This window comes from Panulirus ornatus, chromosome 10, assembly GCF_036320965.1.
Source record: "Panulirus ornatus isolate Po-2019 chromosome 10, ASM3632096v1, whole genome shotgun sequence".
In the NCBI taxonomy this organism is placed as follows: Eukaryota; Metazoa; Arthropoda; class Malacostraca; order Decapoda; family Palinuridae; genus Panulirus; species Panulirus ornatus.
In genome coordinates this window covers 25744159-25768038 of record NC_092233.1, presented here as the reverse complement: position 1 = coordinate 25768038, position 23880 = coordinate 25744159, and the positions used below count along the sequence as shown (strand labels likewise).

Below are 23880 nucleotides of genomic sequence, written 5' to 3'. Positions count from 1 at the left end.
TATATATATATATATATATATTTTTTTTTTTATACTATTCGCCATTTCCCGCATTTTCGAGGTAGCGTTAAGAACAGAGGACTGGTCCTTAGAGGGAAAATCCTCACCTGGCCCCCTTCTCTGTTCGTTCTTTTGGAAAATTAAAAAAAAACGAGAGGGGAGGATTTCCAGCCACCCACTCCCTCCTCTTTTAGTCGCCTTCTACGACACGCAGGGAATACGTGGCAAGTATTCTTTCTCCCCTATACCCAGGGATAATATATATATATATATATATATATATATATATATATATATATATATATATATATATATATATATATATATTTTTTTTTTTATACTTTGTCGCTGTCTCCCGCGTTTGCGAGGTAGCGCAAGGAAACAGACGAAAGAAATGGCCGAACCCCCCCCATACACATGTACATACACACGTCCGCACACGCAAATATACATACCTACACAGCTTTCCTTGGTTTACCCCGGACGCTTCACATGCCTTGATTCAATCCACTGACAGCACGTCAACCCCTGTATACCACATCGCTCCAATTCACTCTATTCCTTGCCCTCCTTTCACCCTCCTGCATGTTCAGGCCCTGATCACACAAAATCCTTTTCACTCCATCTTTCCACCTCCAATTTGGTCTCCCTCTTCTCCTCGTTCCCTCCACCTCCGACACATATATCCTCTTGGTCAATCTTTCCTCACTCATTCTCTCCATGTGCCCAAACCATTTCAAAACACCCTCTTCTGCTCTCTCAACCACGCTCTTTTTATTTCCACACATCTCTCTTACCCTTACGTTACTCACTCGATCAAACCACCTCACACCACACATTGTCCTCAAACATCTCATTTCCAGCACATCCATCCTCCTGCGCACAACTCTATCCATAGCCCACGCCTCGCAACCATACAACATTGTTGGAACCTACTATTCCTTCAAACATACCCATTTTTGCTTTCCGAGATAATGTTCTCGACTTCCACACATTCTTCAAGGCCCCCAGAATTTTCGCCCCCTCCCCCACCCTATGATTCACTTCCGCTTCCATGGTTCCATCCGCTGCCAGATCCACTCCCAGATATCTAAAACACTTCACTTCCTCCAGTTTTTCTCCATTCAAACTCACCTCCCAATTGACTTGACCCTCAACCCTACTGTACCTAATAACCTTGCTCTTATTCACATTTACTCTTAACTTTCTTCTTCCACACACTTTACCAAACTCCGTCACCAGCTTCTGCAGTTTCTCACATGAATCCGCCACCAGCGCTGTATCATCAGCGAACAACAACTGACTTACTTACCAAGATCTCTCATCCCCAACAGACTTCATACTTGCCCCTCTTTCCAAGACTCTTGCATTTACCTCCCTAACAACCCCATCCATAAACAAATTAAACAACCATGGAGACATCACACACCCCTGCCGCAAACCTACATTCACTGAGAACCAATCACTTTCCTCTCTTCCTACACGTACACATGCCTTACATCCTCGATAAAAACTTTTCACTGCTTCTAACAACTTGCCTCCCACACCATATATTCTTAATACCTTCCACAGAGCATCTCTATCAACTCTATCGTATGCCTTCTTCAGATCCATAAATGCTACATACAAATCCATTTGCTTTTCTAAGTATTTCTCACATACATTCTTCAAAGCAAACACCTGATCCACACATCCTCTACCACTTCTGAAACCACACTGCTCTTCCCCAATCTGATGCTCTGTACATGCCTTCACCCTCTCAATCAATACCCTCCCATATAATTTACCAGGAATACTCAACAAACTTATACCTCTGTAATTTGAGCACTCACTCTTATCCCCTTTGCCTTTGTACAATGGCACTATGCACGCATTCCGCCAATCCTCAGGCACCTCACCATGAGTCATACATACATTAAATAGCCTTACCAACCAGTCAACAATACAGTCACCCCCTTTTTTAATAAATTCCACTGCAATACCATCCAAACCTGCTGCCTTGCTGGCTTTCATCTTCCGCAAAGCTTTTACTACCTCTTCTCTGTTTACCAAATCATTTTCCCTAACCCTCTCACTTTGTACACCACCTCGACCCAAACACCCTATATCTGCCACTCTGTCATCAGACACATTCAACAAACCTTCAAAATACTCATTCCATCTCCTTCTCACATCACCACTACTTGTTATCACCTCCCCATTTACGCCCTTCACTGAAGTTCCCATTTGCTCCCTTGTCTTACGCACCCTATTTACCTCCTTCCAGAACATCTTTTTATTCTCCCTAAAATTTACTGATAGTCTCTCACCCCAACTCTCATTTGCCCTTTTTTTCACCTCTTGCACCTTTCTCTTGACCTCCTGTCTCTTTCATACATCTCCCACTCATTTGCATTTTTTCCCTGCAAAAATCATCCAAATGCCTCTCTCTTCTCTTTCACTAATAATCTTACTTCGTCATCCCACCACTCACTACCCGTTCTAATCAACCCACCTCCCATCCATCCTCCTGCGCGCAACTCTATCCATTGTCCACTCCTCGCAGCCATACAACATTGTTGGAACCACTATTCCTTCAAACATACCCACTTTTGCTTTCCGGGATAATATTCTCGACTTCCAAACATTTTTGAAGGCTCCCAGGATTTTCGCCCCCTCCCCCACCCTATGATCCACTTCCACTTCCATGGTTCCATCCGCTGCCAGATCCACTCCCAGATATCTAAAACACTTCACTTCCTCCAGTTTTTCTCCATTCAAACTCACCTCCCAATTGACTTGACCCTCAACCCTACTGTACCTAATAACCTTGCTCTTATTCACATTTACTCTTAACTTTCTTCTTTCGCACACTTTACCAAACTCAGTCACCAGCTTCTGCAGTTTCTCACATGAATCAGCCACCAGCGCTGTATCATCAGCGAACAACAACTGACTCACTTCCCAAGCTCTCTCATCCCCAACAGACTTCATACTTGCCCCTCTTTCCAAAACTCTTGCATTCACCTCCCTAACAACCCCATCCATAAACAAATTAAACAACCATGGAGACATCACACACCCCTGCCACAAACCTACATTCACTGAGAACCAATCACTTTCCTCTCTTCCTACACGTACACATGCCTTACATCCTCGATAAAAACTTTTCACTGCTTCTGACAACTTGCCTCCCACACCATATATTCTTAATACCTTCCACAGAGCATCTCTATCAACTCTATCATATGCCTTCTCCAGATCCATAAATTCTACATACAAATCCATTTGCTTTTCTAAGTATTTCTCACATACATTTTTAAAGCAAACACCTGATCCACACATCCTCTACCACTTCTGAAACCACACTGCTCTTCCCCAATCTGATGCTCTGTACATGCCTTCACCCTCTCAATCAATACCCTCCCATATAATTTGCCAGGAATACTCAACAAACTTATACCTCTGTAATTTGAGCACTCACTCTTATCCCCTTTGCCTTTGTGCAACGGCACTATGCACGCATTCCGCCAATCCTCAGGCACCTCACCATGAGTCATACATACATTAAATAACCTTACCAACCAGTCAACAATACAGTCACCCCCTTTTTTAATAAATTCCACTGCAATACCATCCAAACCTGCTGCCTTGCCGGCTTTCATCTTCCGCAAAGCTTTTACTACCTCTTCTCTGTTTACCAAATCATTTTCCCTAACCCTCGCACTTTGCACACCACCTCGACCAAAACACCCTTTATCTGCCACTCTATCATCAAACACTTTCAACAGACCTTCAAAATACTCACTCCATCTCCTTCTCACATCACCACTACTTGTTATCACCTCCCCATTTGCGCCCTTCACTGAAGTTCCCATTTGCTCCCTTGTCTTACGCACTTTATTTACCTCCTTCCAGAACATCTTTTTATTCTCCCTAAAATTTAATGATACTCTCTCACCCCAACTCTCATTTGCCCTTTTTTTCACCTCTTGCACCTTTCTCTTGACCTCCTGTCTCTTTCTTTTATACGTCTCCCACTCAATTGTATTTTTTTCCTGGGTGATTATTGGTGCATATGCACCTGGTCATGAGAAGAAAGATCATGAGAGGCAAGTGTTTTGGGAGCAGCTGAATGAGTTTTGATGCACGAGACCGGGTTATAGTGTTGGGTGATTTGAATGCAAAGGTGAGTAATGTGGCAGTTGAGGGAATAATTGGTATACATGGGGTGTTCAGTGTTGTAAATGGAAATGGTGAAGAGCTTGTAGATTTATGTGCGGAAAAAGGACTGATGATTGGGAATACCTGGTTTAAAAAGCGAGATATACATAAGTATACTTATGTAAGTAGGAGAGATGGCCAGAGAGCGTTATTGAATTACGTTTTGATTGACAGGCGCGCGAAAGAGAGACTTTTGGATGTTAATGTGCTGAGAGGTGCAACTGGAGGGATGTCTGATCATTATCTTGTGGAGGCTAAGGTGAATATTTGTATGGGTTTTCAGAAAAGAAGAGTGAATGTTGGGGTGAAGAGGGTGGTGAGAGTAAGTGAGCTTGGGAAGGAGACTTGTGTGAGGAAGTACCAGGAGAGACTGAGTACAGAATGGAAAAAGGTGAGAACAATGGAAGTAAGGGGAGTGGGGGAGGAATGGGATGTATTTAGGGAATCAGTGATGGATTGCGCAAAAGATGCTTGTGGCATGAGAAGAGTGGGAGGTGGGTTGATTAGAAAGGGTAGTGAGTGGTGGGATGAAGAAGTAAGAGTATTAGTGAAAGAGAAGAGAGAGGCATTTGGACGATATATATATATATATATATATATATATTTTTTTTTTTGTTGTCGCTGTCTCCCGCGTGTGCGAGGTAGCGCAAGGAAACAGACGAAAGAAATGGCCCAACCCATACACATGTATATACATACGTCCACACACGCAAATATACATACCTACACAGCTTTCCATGGGTTACCCCAGACGCTTCACATGCCCCGATTCAATCCACTGACAGCACGTCAACCCCGGTATACCACATCGCTCCAATTCTCTCTATTCCTTGCTCTCCTTTCACCCTCCTGCATGTTCAGGCCCCAATCACACAAAATCTTTTTCACTCCATCTTTCCACCTCCAATTTGGTCTCCCTCTTCTCCTCGTTCCCTCCACCTCCGACACATATATCCTCTTGGTCAATCTTTCCTCACTCATTCTCTCCATGTGCCCAAACCATTTCAAAACACCCTCTTCTGCTCTCTCAACCACGCTCTTTTTATTTCCACACATATCTCTCACCCTTACGTTACTTACTCGATCAAACCACCTCACACCACACACTGTCCTCAAACATCTCATTTCCAGCACATCCATCCTCCTGCGCACAACTCTATCCATAGCCCACGCCTCGCAACCATACAACATTGTTGGAACCACTATTCCTTCAAACATACCCATTTTTGCTTTCCGAGATAGTGTTCTCGACTTCCGCACATTCTTCAAGGCTCCCAGAATTTTCGCCCCCTCCCCCACCCTATGATCCACTTCCGCTTCCATGGTTCCATCCGCTGCCAGATCCACTCCCAGGTATCTAAAACACTTCACTTCCTCCAGTTTTTCTCCATTCAAACTCACCTTCCAATTGACTTGACCCTCAACCCTACTGTACCTAATAACTCTCACTAACCCCTGACTTTACTCCCAAGACATTCCCAAACCACTCTTCCCCTTTACCCTTGAGCTTCCTTTCACTCAGAGCCAAAACATGCAGGTTCCTTTCCTCAAACATACTACCTATCTCTCCTTTTTTCTCATCTTGGTTACATCCACACACATTTAAACATCCCAATCTGAGCCTTCGAGGAGGATGAGCATTCCCCGCATGACTCCTTCTGTTTCCACTTTTAGAATGTTAAAATACAAGGAGGGGAGGGTTTCTGGCCCACAGCTCCCGTCCCCTTTAGTCGCCTTTTACGACAAGTGAGGAATGCGTGGGAAGTATTCTTTCTCCCATATCCCCAGGAGGAAGTGAAGTGTTTTAGATATCTGGGAGTGGATCTGTCAGCGGATGGAACCATGGAAGCGGAAGTGGATCATAGGGTGGGGGAGGGGGCGAAAATTCTGGGAGCCTTGAAGAATGTGCGGAAGTCGAGAACACTATCTCGGAAAGCAAAAATGGGTATGTTTGAAGGAATAGTGGTTCCAACAATGTTGTATGGTTGCGAGGCGTGGGCTATGGATAGAGTTGTGCGCAGGAGGATGGATGTGCTGGAAATGAGATGTTTGAGGACAGTGTGTGGTGTGAGGTGGTTTGATCGAGTAAGTAACGTAAGGGTGAGAGATATGTGTGGAAATAAAAAGAGCGTGGTTGAGAGAGCAGAAGAGGGTGTTTTGAAATGGTTTGGGCACATGGAGAGAATGAGTGAGGAGAGATTGACCAAGAGGATATATGTGTCGGAGGTGGAGGGAACGAGGAGAAGAGGGAGACCAAATTGGAGGTGGAAAGATGGAGTGAAAAAGATTTTGTGTGATCGGGGCCTGAACATGCAGGAGGGTGAAAGGAGGGCAAGAAATAGAGTGAATTGGAGTCATGTGGTATACAGGGGTTGACGTGCTGTCAGTGGATTGAAGCAAGGCATGTGAAGCGTCTGGGGTAAACCATGGAAAGCTGTGTAGGTATGTATATTTGCGTGTCTGGACGTGTGTATGTACATGTGTATGGGGGGGGGGGGGGGTTGGGCCATTTCTTTCGTCTGTTTCCTTGCGCTACCTCGCAAACGCGGGAGACAGCGACAAAGTATAAAAAAAAAAAAAAAAAAAAAAAAAATATATATATATATATATATATTCTATTTCCCATTTTAGAAAGTTAAAAAAATACAAGGAGGGGAGGATTTCTGGCCCCCCGCTCCCGTCCTCTCTAGTCGCTTTCTACGACACGCGAGGAATGCGTGCGAAGTATTCTTTCACCCCTATCCCCAGGGATAATATACATATATATATATATACACATATACACACACACACATACATATATATACATATGAAAAATGTAAGAAACAATTTAGAAAACTGAAACTTCTAGCTTGAAATGAAGAGAAAAAAATGAATGTCACATAATGGTTCAACCTCTGGCTATGGAAAAAGGAAATGTTTAATTTATTTACACAAAAGACAATAGTAGTTCTCATCAATTTAACCACTGTATCAATAAGCTTCAATGTCTAAGCTAAAAAAAGAGTGAATGTTGGGGTGAAGAGGGTGGTGAGAGTAAGTGAGCTTGGGAAGGAGACTTGTGTGAGGAAGTACCAGGAGAGACTGAGTACAGAATGGAAAAAGGTGAGAACAATGGAAGTAAGGGGAGTGGGGGAGGAATGGGATGTATTTAGGGAATCAGTGATGGATTGCGCAAAAGATGCTTCTGGCATGAGAAGAGTGGGAGGTGGGTTGATTAGAAAGGGTAGTGAGTGGTGGGATGAAGAAGTAAGAGTATTAGTGAAAGAGAAGAGAGAGGCATTTGGACGATTTTTGCAGGGAAAAAATGCAGTTGAGTGGGAGATGTATAAAAGAAAGAGACAGGAGGTCAAGAGAAAGGTGCAAGAGGTGAAAAAAAGGGCAAATGAGAGTTGGGGTGAGAGAGTATCATTAAATTTTAGGGAGAATAAAAAGATGTTCTGGAAGGAGGTAAATAAAGTGCGTAAGACAAGGGAGCAAATGGGAACTTCAGTGAAGGGCGCAAATGGGGAGGTGATAACAAGTAGTGGTGATGTGAGAAGGAGATGGAGTGAGTATTTTGAAGGTTTGTTGAATGTGTTTGATGATAGAGTGGCAGATAGAGGGTGTTTTGGTCAAGGTGGTGTGCAAAGTGAGAGGGTTAGGGAAAATGATTTGGTAAACAGAGAAGAGGTAGTAAAAGCTTTGCGGAAGATGAAAGCCGGCAAGGCAGCAGGTTTGGATGGTATTGCAGTGGAATTTATTAAAAAAGGGGGTGACTGTATTGTTGACTGGTTGGTAAGGTTATTTAATGTATGTATGACTCACGGTGAGGTGCCTGAGGATTAGCGGAATGCGTGCATAGTGCCATTGTACAAAGGCAAAGGGGATAAGAGTGAGTGCTCAAATTACAGAGGTATAAGTTTGTTGAGTATTCCTGGTAAATTATATGGGAGGGTATTGATTGAGAGGGTGAAGGCATGTAGAGAGCATCAGATTGGAGAAGAGCAGTGTGGTTTCAGAAGTGGTAGAGGATGTGTGGATCAGGTGTTTGCTTTGAAGAATGTATGTGAGAAATACTTAGAAAAGCAAATGGATTTGTATGTAGCATTTATGATCTGGAGAAGGCATATGATAGAGTTGATAGAGATGCTCTGTGGAAGGTATTAAGAATATATGGTGTGGGAGGCAAGTTGTTAGAAGCAGTGAAAAGTTTTTATCGAGGATGTAAGGCATGTGTACGTGTAGGAAGAGAGGAAAGTGACTGGTTCTCAGTGAATGTAGGTTTGCGGCAGGGGTGTGTGATGTCTCCATGGTTGTTTAATTTGTTTATGGACGGGGTTGTTAGGGAGGTGAATGCAAGAGTTTTGGAAAGAGGGGCAAGTATGAAGTCTGTTGGGGATGAGAGAGCTTGGGAAGTGAGTCAGTTGTTGTTCGCTGATGATACAGCGCTGGTGGCGGATTCATGTGAGAAACTGCAGAAGCTGGTGACGGAGTTTGGTAAAGTGTGTGGAAGAAGAAAGTTAAGAGTAAATGTGAATAAGAGCAAGGTTATTAGGTACAGTAGGGTTGAGGGTCAAGTCAATTGGGAGGTGAGTTTGAATGGAGAAAAACTGGAGGAAGTGAAGTGTTTTAGATATCTGGGAGTGGATCTGTCAGCGGATGGAACCATGGAAGCGGAAGTGGATCATTGGGTGGGGGAGGGGGCGAAAATTTTGGGAGCCTTGAAAAATGTGTGGAAGTCGAGAACATTATCTCGGAAAGCAAAAATGGGTATGTTTGAAGGAATAGTGGTTCCAACAATGTTGTATGGTTGCGAGGCGTGGGCTATGGATAGAGTTGTTCGCAGGAGGATGGATGTGCTGGAAATGAGATGTTTGAGGACAATGTGTGGTGTGAGGTGGTTTGATCGAGTGAGTAATGTAAGTGTAAGAGAGATGTGTGGAAATAAAAAGAGCATGGTTGAGAGAGCAGAAGAGGGTGTTTTGAAATGGTTTGGGCACATGGAGAGAATGAGTGAGGAAAGATTGGCCAAGAGGATATATGTGTCGGAGGTGGAGGGAACGAGGAGAAGAGGGAGACCAAATTGGAGGTGGAAAGATGGAGTGAAAAGGATTTTGTGTGATCGGGGCCTGAACATGCAGGAGGGTGAAAGGAGGGCAAGGAATAGAGTGAATTGGAGCGATGTGGTATACAGGGGTTGATGTGCTGTCAGTGGATTGAAACAGGGCATGTGAAGCGTCCGGGGTAAACCATGGAAAGCTGTGTAGGTATGTATATTTGCGTGTGTGGACGTGTGTATGTACATGTGTATGGGGGGGGTTGGGCCATTTCTTTCGTCTGTTTCCTTGCGCTACCTCGCAAACGCGGGAGACAGCGACGAGGTATAAAAAAAAAAAAAAAAAAAAATGTATGTAAGTAGGAGAGATGGCCAGAGAGCATTATTGGATTAAGTGTTAATTGATAGGCGCGCGAAAGAGAGACTTTTGGATGTTAATGTGCTGAGAGATGCAACTGGAGGGATGTCTGATCATTATCTTGTGGAGGCAAAGGTGAAGATTTGTAGGGGTTTTCAGAAAAGAAGAGAGAATGTTGGGGGTGAATAGAGTGCTGAGAGTAAAGGAGCTTGGGAAGGAGACTTGTGTGAGGAAGTACCAGGAGAGACTGAGTACAGAATGGAGAAAGGTGAGAACAAAGGAGGTAAGGGGAGTGGGGGAGGAATGGGATGTATTTAGGGAAGCAATGATGGCTTGCACAAAAGATGCTTGTGGCATGAGAAGCATGGGAGGTGGGTTGATTAGAACGGGTAGTGAGTGGTGGGATGACGAAGTAAGATTATTAGTGAAAGAGAAGAGAGAGGCATTTGGATGATTTTTGCAGGGAAAAAATGCAAATGAGTGGGAGATGTATGAAAGAGGCAGGAGGTCAAGAGAAAGGTGCAAGAAGTGAAAAAGAGGGCAAATGAGAGTTGGGGTGAGAGAGTATCATTAAATTTCAGGGAGAATGAAAAGATGTTTTGGAAGGAGGTAAGTAAAGTGCATAAGACAAGGGAGCAAATGGGAACTTCAGTGAAGGGGGCTAATGGGGAGGTGATAACAAGTAGTGGTGATGTGAGAAGATGGAGTGAGTATTTGAAGGTTTGTTGAATGTGTTTGATGATAGAGTGGCAGATATAGGGTGTTTTGGTCGAGGTGGTGTGCAAATTGAGAGGATCAGGGAAAATCATTTGGTAAACAGAGAAGAGGTAGTAAAAGCTTTGCGTAAGATGAAAGCCGGCAAGGCAGCAGGTTTGGATGGTATTGCAGTGGAATTTATTAATAAAGGGGGTGACTGTATTGTTGACTGGTTGGTAAGGTTATTTAATGTATGTATGATTCATGGTGAGGTGCCTGAGGATTGGCGGAATGCTTGCATAGTGCCATTGTACAAAGGCAAAGGGGATAAGAGTGAGTTCTCAAATTACAGAGGTATAAGTTTGTTGAGTATTCCTGGTAAATTATGTGGGAGGGTATTGATTGAGAGGGTGAAGGCATGTACAGAGCATCAGATTGGGGAAGAGCAGTGTGATTTCAGAAGTGGTAGAGGATGTGTGGATCAGGTGTTTGCTTTGAAGAATGTATGTGAGAAATACTTAGAAAAGCAAATGGATTTGTATGTAGCATTTATGGATCTGGAGAAGGCATATGATAGAGTTCACAGAGATGCTCTGTGGAAAGTATTAAGAATATATGGTGTGGGAGGCAAGTTGTTAGAAGCAGTGAAAAGTTTTTATCGAGGATGTAAGGCATGTGTACGAGTAGGAAGAGAGGAAAGTGATTGGTTTTCAGTGAATGTAGGTTTGCGGCAGGGGTGTGTGATGTCTCTCAGTGAATGTAGGTTTGCGGCAGGAGTGTGTTTATGGATGGGATTGTTAGGGAGGTGAATGCAAGAGTTTTGGAAAGAGGAGCAAGTATGCCATCTGTTGGGGATGAGAGAGCTTGGGAAGTGAGTCAGTTGTTGTTCGCTGATGATGTAGCGCTGGTGGCTGATTCATGTGAGAAACTGCAGAAGCTGGTGACTGAGTTTGGTAAAGTGTGTGAAAGAAGAAAGTTAAGAGTAAATGTGAATAAGAGCAAGGTTATTAGGTACAGTAGGGTTGAGGGTCAAGTCAATTGGGAGGTAAGTTTGAATGGAGAAAAACTGGAGGAAGTAAAGTGTTTTAGATATCTGGGAGTGGATCTGGCAGTGGATGGAACCATGGAAGCGGAAGTGAATCATAGGTGTGGGTGAGGGGGCGAAAATTCTGGGAGCCTTGAAGAATGTTTGGAAGTTGAGAACATTATCTCGGAGAGGAAAAATGTGTGTTTGAAGGAATAGTGGTTCCAACAATTCTGTATGGCTGCGAGGCGTGGGCTATGGATAGAGTTGTGCGTAGGAGGGTGGATGTGCTGGAAATGAGATGTTTGAGGACAATATGTGGTGTGAGGTGGTTTGACCGAGTAAGTAATGTAAGGGTAAGAGTGATGTGTGGAAATTTAAAGAGTGTGGTTGAGAGAGCAGAAGAGGGTGTTTTGAAATGGTTTGGTCACATGGAGAGAATGAGTGAGGAAAGATTGACCAAGGGGATATATGTGTCGGAGGTGGAGGGAATGAGGAGAAGTGGGAGACCAAATTGGAGGTGGAAAGATGGAGTGAAAAAGATTTTGAGTGATCGGGGCCTAAACATGCAGGAGGGTGAAAGGCGTGTAAGGAATAGAGTGAATTGGAACGATGTGATATACCGGGGTCGACGTGCTGTCAATGGATTGAACCAGGGCATGTGAAGCGTCTGGGATAAACCATGGAAAGTTGTGTGGGGCCTGGATATGGAAAGGGAGCTGTGGTTTCGATGCATTATTACATGACAGCCAGAGACTGAGTGTGAACGAACGGGGCCTTTGTTGTCTTTTCCTAGCGCTACCTCGCACACATGAGGGGGAGGGGGTTGTTATTCAATGTGTGGTAATGTGGCGATGGGAATAAATAAAGGCAGAAAGTATGAATTATGTACATGTGTATATATGTATATGTCTGTTTGTGTATATATATATGTACATTGAGATGTATAGGTATGTGTATTTGCGTGTGTGGACGTGTATGTATATACATGTGTATGTGGGTGGGTTAGGCCATTTCTTTCGTCTGTTTCCTTGTGCTACCTCGCTAACGCGGGAGACAGCGACAAAGCAAAATAAATGTATTTGATTGGGGAATAAAAAGGTGTTTTGGAAGGAGGTAAATAAAGTGCGTAAGACAAGGGAACAAATGGGAACTTCAGTGAAGGGGGCTAATGGGGAGGTGATAACAAATAGTGGTGATGTGAGAAGGAGATGGAGTGAGTATTTTGAAGGTTTGTTGAATGTGTTTGATGATAGAGTGGCAGATATAGGGTGTTTTGGTCGAGGTGGTGTTCAAAGTGAGAGGGTTAGGGAGAATGATTTGGTAAACAGAGAAGAGGTAGTAAAAGCTTTGCGGAAGATGAAAGCTGGCAAGGCAGTGGGTTTGGATGATACTGCAGTGGAATTTATTAAAAAAGGGGGTGACTGTATTGTTGACTGGTTGGTGAGGTTATTTAATGTATGTTTGACTCATGGTGAGGTGCCTGAGGATTGGCAGAATGCTTACATAGTGCCATTGTACAAAGGGAAAGGGGATAAAAGTGAGTGCTTAAATTACAGAGGTATAAGTTTGTTGAGTATTCCTGGGAAATTATATGGAAGGGTATTGATTGAGAGGGTGAAGGCATGTACAGAGTGTCAGATTGGGGAAGAGCAGTGTGGTTTCAGAAGTGGTAGAGGATGTGTGGATCAGGTGTTTGCTTTGAAGAATGTATGTGAGAAATACTTAGAAAAGCAAATGGATGTATGTAGCATTTATGGATCTGGAGAAGGTATATGATAGAGTTGATAGAGATGCTCTGTGGAAGGTATTAAGAATATATGGTGTGGGAGGCAAGTTGAATGAAGCAGTGAAAAGTTTTTATCGAGGATATAAATCATGTGTACATGAAGGAAGAGAGGAAAGTGATTGGTTCTCAGTGAATGTAGGTTTGCAGCAGGAGTGTATGATGTCTCCATGGTTGTTTGATTGTCTATGGATGGGGTTGTTGGTGAGGTGAATGCAAGAGTTTTGGAAAGAAGGGCAAGTATGCAGTCTGTTGTGGATGAGAGAGCTTGGGAAGTGAGTCAGTTGTTGTTCACTGATGATACAGCGCTGGTGGCTGATTCATGTGAGAAACTGCAGAAGCTGGTGACTGAGTTTGGTAAAGTGTATGAAAGGAGAAAGCTGAGAGCAAATATGAATAAGAGCAAGGTTGTTAGGTACAGTAGGGTTGAGGGTCACGTCAATTGGGAGGTAAGTTTGAATGGAGAAAAACTGGAGGAAGTGAAGTGTTTTAGATATCTGGGAGTGGATTTGTCAGCGGATGGAACCATGGAAGCGGAAGTGAATCATACTGTGGGGGAGGGAGCGAAAGTTCTGGGAGTGTTGAAGTATGTGTGGAAGTCGAGAACATTATTTTGGAAAGCAAAAATGGGTATGTTTGAGGGAATAGTGGTTCCAACAATGTTATATGGTTGCGAGGTGTGGGCTATAGATAGAGTTGTGCGTAGGAGGGTGTATGTGCTGGAACTGAGATGTTTGAGGACAATATGTGGTGTGAGGTGGTTTGATAGAGTAAGTAATAATAGGGTAAGAGAGCTTTGTGGAAATAAAAAGAGCGTGGTTGAGAGAGCAGAAGAGGGTGTATTGAAATGGTTTGGTCACATGGAGAGAATGAGTGGGGAAAGATTGACCAAGAGGATATATGTGTCAGAGGTGGAGGGAACGAGGAGAAGTGGGAGACCAAATTGGAGGTGGAAAGATGGAGTGAATGAGATTTTGAGTGATTGGGGCCTGAACATGCAGTAGGGTGGAAGGCGTGCAAGGAATCGAGTGAATTGGAACGATGTGGTATACCGGGGTCGACATGCTGTCAATGGATTGAACCAAGGCATGTGAAGCTTCTGGGGTAAACCATGGAAAGTTGTGTGCGGCCTGGATGTGGAAAGGGAGCTGTGGTTTCGATGCATTATTACATGACAGCTGGAGACTTAGTGTGAACGAATGTGGCATTTGTTGTGTTTTCCTAGTGCTACCTCGCACACATGAGGGGGGAGGGGGGTTGTTATTTCATGTGTGGCAAGGTGGCGATGGGAATGAATAAAGACAGACAGTATGAATTATGTACATGTGTATATATGCATATGTCTGTGTGTGTATATACATATGTATACGTTGAGATGTATATGTATGTATGTTTGCGTGTGTGGACGTGTATGCATATATATGTGTATGTGGGTGGATTGGGCCATTCTTTCGTCTGTTTCCTTGCGCTACCTCGCTAAAGCGGGAGACAGCGACAAAGCAAAATAATAATTATAATAATGATAATGATAATAATAATAATAGTAATAATAATAATAATAATATATATTTATCCCTAGGGGTAGGGGAGAAAGAATACTTCCCACGCATTCCTCACATGTCGTAGAAGGCGACTAAAGGGGATGGGAGCGGGGGGCTGGAAACCCTCCCTTCCTTGTATCTTAACTTTCTAAAAGGGGAATCAGAAGAAGGAGTCACACGGGGAGTGCTCATCCTCCTCAGATGCTCATACTGGGGTGTCTAAATGTGTGTGAATGTAACCAAGATGAGAAAAAAGGAGAGATAGGTAGTATGTTTGAGGAAAGGAACCTGGATGTTTTGGCTCTGAGTGAAATGAAGCTCAAGGGTAAAGGGGAAGAGTGGTTTGGGAATGTCTTGGGAGTAAAGTCAGGAGTTAGTGAGATGACAAGAGCAAGGGAAGGAGTAGCACTACTCCTGAAACAGGAGTTGTGGGAGTATGTGATAGAGTGTAAGAAAGTAAACTAGATTGATATGGGTAAAATTGAAAGTTGATTGAGAGAGATTGGTGATTATATGTTTCCTTGCGCTACCTTGCTAACGCGGGAGACAACGACAAAGTAAAATAAATAAATAAATAAGTAGCCAAACTAAGACGTCTGTAACCTTGAATGAGAATATTCTTCCTGATGATATATTTTTGATTTGTGTTACATGGGGTTGTCAGCACCTGAGCATTGAAGGTGTTGTTTTGCGTGTTCCTTGTTTTTATATAGGGTGGGAAAAAGTATAAGTACGCAAACCAATAAGCTGTAAACTGGTTATCAGGCACAGCTGCAATAAAATGACACCTGTCTGATCAGTAGAGTTCTTTAACAGATGTAAGCATTTAGTATTTGGAGTTGTATGTGATAGACTTTTTAGGAAAATATCATCCTCAAAAAGATGGATCTTGTTTTCGTCTCCAGTTTGTGTAAGTGTAATTTTGAAGTACTTTTAATTGCTGAAAATTCCTTTAGATTCTAAACTAAAGAAACTACTTTATGAGTGTATCTCTTACCACATTGTAGTTCATGGCAGAAATGGAATGGTTATTACATTTTATGTTAAGGTGTGAAAACTATGATCTTGTTATTTACAGAATTCACATTTGACAGATGACAGATGTGATAACCCGAAATGCCACTGATATCTCATTAAGCTTGAGACAGCAGTTACGAAGAGATATCTGTCACCTGAATGTGAAGGCAGATGAAGTGGTGCTTGACTCATTATCCCAGGATCTTGAAACAGCAGATAAAAATGATGTTGATAATTTGATACAAGTAAGTAAAGATTATTGAAGGCCAATGTAAGTTATATAGTATGGGAAGTCCATTCCTTCATTAATGTCATCAATGCATTCCTGGAAAATTTAACTTTAATCAAAGCTGTCAAAATGTATTTTTCTATACAAGAGTTATAAATGGACGCTGCATTCTCAAACAATGGATCAGAAACATATTTTGTCCACAAGGAAGGCAAAAGAACATTTCCATATGGTTAGAAAAACCATATATCATTGAATCTTCTGTTATTGAATACACATAGAATTGTAGCATTAATATTAGTGAATGTCTATACAAATTGGATAGCTTTATTGTTGATAAAATTTGTAAACGTCCCTTTCTTGTCCAAATGATAGATTTCATGATATGCATGTTGCCAGACTTGAATGCGTCCAAACTCCATTTGGGTAGGCACTTTTTCACCAAATGGCATCCTAGCTACGTCTCTTTGTTGTATGTCATCTGACTGTTATATATCTTTCCTGTACCTCCCCGATTATGTAATCATTGCACAAAATTGCACTTGGGAACTTATGATGTTTCATTTCACATGCCTTGCTTCAGTCCATTGACAGCACATCAATCCCAGTATACCACATTGTTCCAGTTTACTCTATTCCTTGCACACCTCTCACCCTCCTCTATGTTCAAAATCATTTTCACTCTGTCCTTCCACCTCCAACTTGGTCTTCCACTTCTCATTGCTCCCTTCACTTCTGACACATATATCTTCTTTGTCAAACTTTCCTTATATTTTCTCTCCGTATGTCCAGATCATTTCAACACACCCTCTTCTGCTCTCTCAACCACACTTTTTATTACTACACATCTCTCTTACCATTTCATTACTTATTCAATCAAACCATCTCACACTACTTAATGTCCACAAATATTTAATTTCCAACACATCCACCTTCCTCCACACATCTCTTTCTATAGCCTATGCCTCGCAACCATATGATATTGTTGGAACTACTATTTTTTCAAACATATTCATTTTTTGCTCTCTGAGATAATGTTCTCTCTTTCCACACATTCTTCATCATTCCCAGAACCTTTGCCCCCTTTCCCACACTGTAACTCACTTCTGCTTCTGTGGTTCCATTCACAGCTAAGTTCACTCCCAGATATCTAAACACTTCACTTCCTCCAGTTTTCCTCCATTCAAACTTACATCCCAGCTGAATTTTCCCCAATCCCTGCTCAAACTAATAACCTTCCTCTTATTCATATTTACACTTAACTTTATTCTTTTACATTTCCAAAATCAGTCTCAGACTTGTGCAGTTTCTCACTCGAATCAGCCACCAGTGCTGTATCATTGGTGAACAACAACCGATTCACTTCCCAGGCCCTGGGGATAGGGGAAAAAGAATATGTGTCATAAGAGGTGACTAAATGAGGTGGGAGTGGGGTGCTGGCCACCCTCCCCTTGTATTTCAATTTGTCTGTTTTCCTGGCACTACCTTGCTGAAGCAGGGAGTAGCTTTTTCACCTCTTACACCTTTCTCTTCACCTCCTGATTCTTTCTTTCATACATCTCCCAGTCATTTGCACTATTTCCGTGCAAAAATCGTCCAAATGCCTCTCTCTTCTCTTTCACTACTAATCTTACTTCTTCATCCCACCACTCACTACCCTTTCTAATGTGCCCACCTCCCACCTTTCTCCCTTCCAAGCTCACTTACTGTCTTCACCCTAACATTCTCTCTTCTTTTCTGAAAACCTCTACAAATCTTCACCTTTGCCTCCACAAGATAATGATCAGATATCCCTTCCGTTGCCCCTCTCAGCACATTAACATCCAAAAGTTTCTCTTGCACACGCTATCAATTAACAAGTAATCTAATAATGCTCTCTGGCCATCTCTCATATTTACATATGTATACTTATGTATATCTCTCTTTTTAAACCAGGTATTCCTAATCACCAGTCCTATTTCAGCACATAAATCTACAAGCTCTTCACCATTTCCATTTAGAACACTTAAAACCCCATGTACACCAATCATACCCTCAACTGCCATATTACTTACCTTTGCATTCAAATTACCCATCACTATAACCTGGTCTTGAGTATCAAAGCTGCTAACACACTCACTCAGCTGCTCCCAAAACACTTGCCTCTCATGATCTTTCCACTCATGACCAGGTGTATGGGCACCAATAATCACCCATCTCTCTCCACCTACTTTCAGTTTTACCCATATCAATCCAGCATTTACTTTCTTACATTCTATCACATATTCCCACAACTCCTGCTTCAGGAGGAGTGCTACTCCTTCCTTTGTTCTTGTCCTCTCGCTAAACCCTGTCTTTACTCCTAAGACATTTTCAAACCACTCTTCCCCTTTACCCTTGAGATTCGTTTCACTCAGAGCCAAAACATCCACATTCCCTCCTCAAACATACTACCTATCTCTCCTTTTTTCTCATCTTAGTTACCTCCACACACTTTTAGACACCCTAATCTGAGCCTTTGAGGAGGATGAGCACTCCCTGCATGACTCTTTCTGTTTCCCCTTTTAGAAAGTTAAAATACAAGGAGGGGAGGGTTTCTAGAACACTGCTTCCATCCCATTTAGTCACCTTCTACGACATGTGGGGAATGCTTGGGAAGTATTCTTTCTCCCCTATCCCTGGGAAATGGATATATGTACATGTTTATTATCTATTATGTTTGATCGCCACTTCCCATGTTAGTGAGGTAGCACCAGGAAGGCAAATGAGAGTTGGGGTGAGAGAGTATCGTTAAATTTTAGGGAGAATAAAAAGATGAAGAGGATATATGTGTCAGAGGTGGAGGGAACGAGGAGAAGTGGGAGATCAAATTGGAGGTGGAAAGATGGAGTGAAAAAGATTTTGTGTGATCGGGGCCTGAACATGCAGGAGGGTGAAAGGCGGGCAAGGAATAGAGTGAATTGGATCGATGTGGTATACCGGGGTTGACGTGCTGTCAGTGGATTGAATAAGGGCATGTGAAGCGTCTGGGGTAAACCATGGAAAGTTGTGTGGGGCCTGGATGTGGAAAGGGAGCTGTGGTTTCGGGCATTATTGCGTGACAGCTGGAGACTGAGTGTGAACGAACGGGGCCTTTGTTGTCTTTTCCTAGAGCTACCTCGCACACATGAGGGGGGAGGGGGATGTTATTCCATGTGTGGCGAGGTGGCGATGGGAATGAATAGGGGCAGACAGTGTGAATTGTGTGCATGGGTATATATGTATGTGTCTGTGTGTGTATATATATGTGTACATTGAGATGTATAGGTATGTATATTTGCGTGTGTGTGTGTACATTGTGTATGGGGGTGGGTTGGGCCATTTCTTTCGTCTGTTTCCTTGCGCTACCTTGCAAACGTGGGAGACAGCGAAAAAAAAAAAAGATGTTTTGGAAGGAGGTAAATAAAGTGCAAAAGACAAGAGAACAACTGGGAACATTGGTGAAGGGGGCTAATGGGGAGTTAATAACAAGTAGTGGTGAAGTGAGAAGGAGGTGGAGTGAATATTTTGAAGGTTTGTTGAATGTGTTAGATGATAGAGTGGCAGATATAGGGTGTTTTAGTCGAGGTGGTGTGTGAAGTGAGAGTTTCATAGAGAATGATTTGGTAAACAGAGATGAGGTTGTGAAAGCTTTGCGGAGGATGAAAGCTGGCAAGTTGGTGGGTTTGGATGGTGTTGCAGTGGAATCTATTAAAAAAAGGGGTGACTGTGTTGTTGAATGGTTGATGAGGAAATTAAGTGTATGTATGATTCATGGTGAAGTGCCTGAAGGTTGGCGGAATGAATGCATTGTGCCATTGTACAAAGGCAAAGGCGATAAAGGTGAGTGTTCAAATTACAGAGGTATAAGTTTGTTGATTATTCCTGGGAAATTATATGAGAGGGTATTGATTGAGAGGGTGAAGGTATGTACAGAGTATCAGATTGGTGAAGAGCAGTGTGGTTTTAGAAGTGGTAGAGGATGTGTGGAGCAGGTGTTTGCTTTGAAGAACATATGTGAGAAATATTAGAAAAACAAATTTGTGTGTTGCATTTATGGATCTAGAGAAGGCATATGATAGAGTTGATAGAGATGCTTTATGGAAGGTATTAAGAGTATATGGTGTGGGAGGTAAGTTGCTAGAAGCAGTGACAAGTTTTTATCAAGGATGTAAGGCATGTGTGCGAGTAGTAAGAGAGGAAAGTGATTGGTTCCTAGTGAATGTTGGTTTGCGGCAGGGGTTTTGTGGATGGGGTTGTTAGGGAGGTGAATGCAAAGTGTTAGAGGGGCAAGTATGCAGTCAGTTGTGGATGAGAAGGCTTAGGAAGTGAGTCAGTTGTTGTTCACCGATGATACAGTGCTGGTGGTTGATTCGGATGAGAAACTGCAGAAGCTTGTGAATGAGTTTGGTAAAGTGTGTGAAAAAAGAAAGCTGAGAGTAAATGTGAATATGAGCAAGGTTGTTAGGTTCAGTAGGGTTGAGGGACAAGTCACTTGGGAGGTAAGATTGAATGAAGAAAAACTGGAGAAAGTGAAGTGTTTTAGATATCTGGGAGTGGATTAGGAGCAGATAGAACTATGGAAGTGGAAGTGAGTCATAGGGTGGGGGAGGGGGCGAAGGTTCTGGGAATGTTGAAGAATGTGTGGAAGGCAAGAACATTATCTCGGAGAGCAAAAATAGGTATGTTTGAAGGAATAGTGATTCCAACAGTGTTATATGGTTGTGAGGTGTGGGCTATAGATAGGGTTGTGTGGAGAAGGGTAGATGTGTTGGAAATGAGATGTTTGAGGACATTGTGCGGTGTGAGGTGGTTTGATTGAGTAAGTAATGAAAGGGTAAGAGAGATGTTTGGTGATAAAAGGAGTGCAGTTGAAAGAGCAGAAGAGGGTGTGTTGAAATGGTTTGGTCACATGGAGAGATTGAGTGAGGAAAGGTGGACAAAGAGGATATATGTGTCAGAGGTGGAGGGAATGAGGAGAAGTGGGAGACCACATTGGAGGTGGAAGGATGGAGTGAAAAAGATTTTGAGTGATCGGAGCCTGAACATACAGAAGGGTGAAAGGATTGCAAGGAATAGAGTGAATTGGAACAATGTGGTATGCAAGGGTCGATGTGCTGTCAGTGGATTGAACCAGGGCATGTGAAGCATCTGTGGTAAACCATGGAAAGTTCTGTGGGGCCTGGATATGGAAAGGGAGGTGTGGCTTTTGTGCATTATGCATGACAGCTATAGACTGAGTGTGAGCGAATGTGGCCTTCATTGTCTTTCCTAGTGCTACCTTGCACGCGTGCGGGGGAATGGGGATGCCATTTTGTGTGTGGCGAGGTGGCGACAGGAATGGATGAAGGCATCATGTATGAAAATGTACATGTGTATATATGTATGTCTGTGTATGAATATGTATGTATCCGTTGAAATGTTTAGGTATGTATTTGTGCGTGTGCGGGTGTGCATGTATATACATGTTTATGTGGGTGGGTTGGGCCATTCTTTCATCTTTTTTCCTGCGCGACCTCGCAAACGTGGGAGACAGCGACAAAGTTTAATAAAAATTTTATATATCCATGGGAGATAGGGGAGAAAGAATACTTCTTATGTCTTCACTGTCGTGGAAGGCAACTAAAAGGGAAAGGAGTGGGGGCTGGAAATCTTATCCTCCCGTTTCTTTACTTTTCCAAAAAAGGGAACAGAGGAGGGGGGCCAAGTGACGATATTCCCTCTAAGGCTCATTCCTCTGTTCTTAGCATTACCTTGCTTATGCAGGAAATGATGAATGTGTATGAAAAAATGGCCCAACCCACCCACATACACATGTATATATACATACACGCCCACACACACACGTATACATACCTGTACACTTCAACATATACATACACAGACATATACATAAATACACATGTACATATTCATACTTGCTGCCTTCATCCATTCCCGTCGCCACTCCGCCATACATGAAATAGTACCCCCTTCCCCCTGTGTGTGCATGAAGTAGCGCTAGGAAAAGACAACAAAGGCCTCATTCATTCACACTCAGTCTTTAGCTGTCATGTTTAATGCACAAAGCCAAAGCTCCCTTTCCACATCCAGGCCCCACAAAACTGTACATGGTTTATCCCAGACGCTTCACATGCCCTGGTTCAATCCATTGACATCGCGTTGACCCTGGTGTACCACATATTTCCAATTCACTCTATTCCTTGCATGCCTTTCACCCTCCTGTATGTTTGGTCTCCCACTTTTCATCGTTCCCTCAACTTCTGACGTATATCCTCTTTGTCAGTCTTTCCTCACTCATTCTCTCCATGTGACCACACCATTTCAATACACACTCTTCTGCTCTCTCAACCACACTCTTTTTATTACCACACATCTCTTACTCTTTCATTACTTATTCGATCAAACCACCTCACACCACATATTGTCCTCAAACATCTCATTTCCAACACATCCACCCATATCTGCACAACCCTATCTATATCCCATGCCTTACTACCATATAACATTTTTGGAACCATTCTTCCTTCAAACATAACCATTCTTGCTCTCTGAGATAACATTTTCACCTTCCACACATTTTTCAATGCTTCCAGAACCTTAGCCACCTCCCTCACCCTGTGACTCACTTTTGCTTCCATGGTTCCATCCGCTGGTAAATCTACTCCCAGATATCTAAAACACTTCACTTCCTCCAGTTTTTCTCCATTCAAAGTTACCTCCCAATTAACTTGTCCTTCAACCCTACTGAACCTTATAACCTTGCTCTTATTCACATTTACTCACAACTTTCTTCTTTCACATGCTTTACCAAACTCAGTCACCAGCTTTTGCATTTTCTCATCCGAATCAGCCACCAGCACTGTATCATGAGCAAACAACAATTGACCCACTTCCCAAGCCCTCTTATCCACAACAGACTGCATACTTGCCCCTCTCTCCAAAACTCTTGCATTCAGCTCCCTAATAATCCCATCCATAAACAAATGAAAGAACCATGGAGACATCACACAACCCTGCTGTAAACTGACATTCACTGGGAACCAATCACTTTCCTCTCTTCCTACTTGTACACATGCCTTACATCCTCGATAAAAACTTTTCACTGCTTCTTGCAACTTACCTCCCACATCATGTACTCCTAATACCTTCCACAAAGCATCTCTCTCAACTCTATCATATGCCTTCTCCCGATCCATAAATGCTGCATACAGATCCATCTATTTTTCTAAGTATTTCTCACATACATTCTTCAAAGCAAACACCTGATCTACACATCTTCTATCACTTCTGAAACCACGCTGCTCTTACCCAATCTGATGCTCTGTACATGCCTTCACCTTCTCAATCAATACCCTCCCATATAATTTCCCAGGAATGCTCAACAAACTTATACCTCTGTAATTTGAACACTCACCTTTATCCCCTTTGCCTTTGTACAATGGCACTATGCATGCATTCTGCCAATCCTCAGGCGCTTCAACGTGAGCCATATGCACATTGAATATTCTCACTAACCAGTCAACAACACAGTTTTCCCCTTTTTTAATGTATTCCACTGCAATACCATCCAAACCCGCCACCTTGCTGGCTTTCATCTTTTGCAAAGCTTTCACCACAGCACTACAAGAGAAAGGTGCAAGAGGTGAAAAAGAGGGCAAATGAGAGTTGGGGCGAGAGAGTGTCGTTGAATTTTAGGGAGAATAAAAAGATGTTTTGGAAGGAGGTAAATAAAGTGCGTAAGACAAGAGAACAAATGGGAACATCGGTGAAGGGGGCTGATGGGGAGGTAATAACAAGTAGTGGTGATGTGAGAAGGAGATGGAGTGAATATTTTGAAGGTTTGTTGAATGTGTTAGATGATAGAGTGGCAGATATAGGGTGTTTTAGTTGAGGTGGTGTGTGAAATGAGAGGGGTCAAGGAGAATGGTTTGATGCACAGAGAAGAGGTAGTGAAAGTTTAACGAAAGATGAAAGCCAGCAAAGTGGCG

The 23880-nt window shown here is 42.8% G+C and overlaps 1 protein-coding gene across 2 annotated transcripts in view; it reads left to right on the top strand.

Annotated features, from left to right (window-relative positions):
- Positions 1-23880, top strand: part of LOC139750829 (uncharacterized) — a 210227-nt gene that overhangs the window by 62534 nt on the left and 123813 nt on the right. For both annotated transcript variants that reach the window (XM_071665603.1, XM_071665602.1), the window contains exon 4: positions 15741-15908. In XM_071665603.1, the coding sequence (XP_071521704.1) occupies positions 15741-15908 (168 nt within the window). The remainder of the gene's footprint in view (positions 1-15740; positions 15909-23880) is intronic.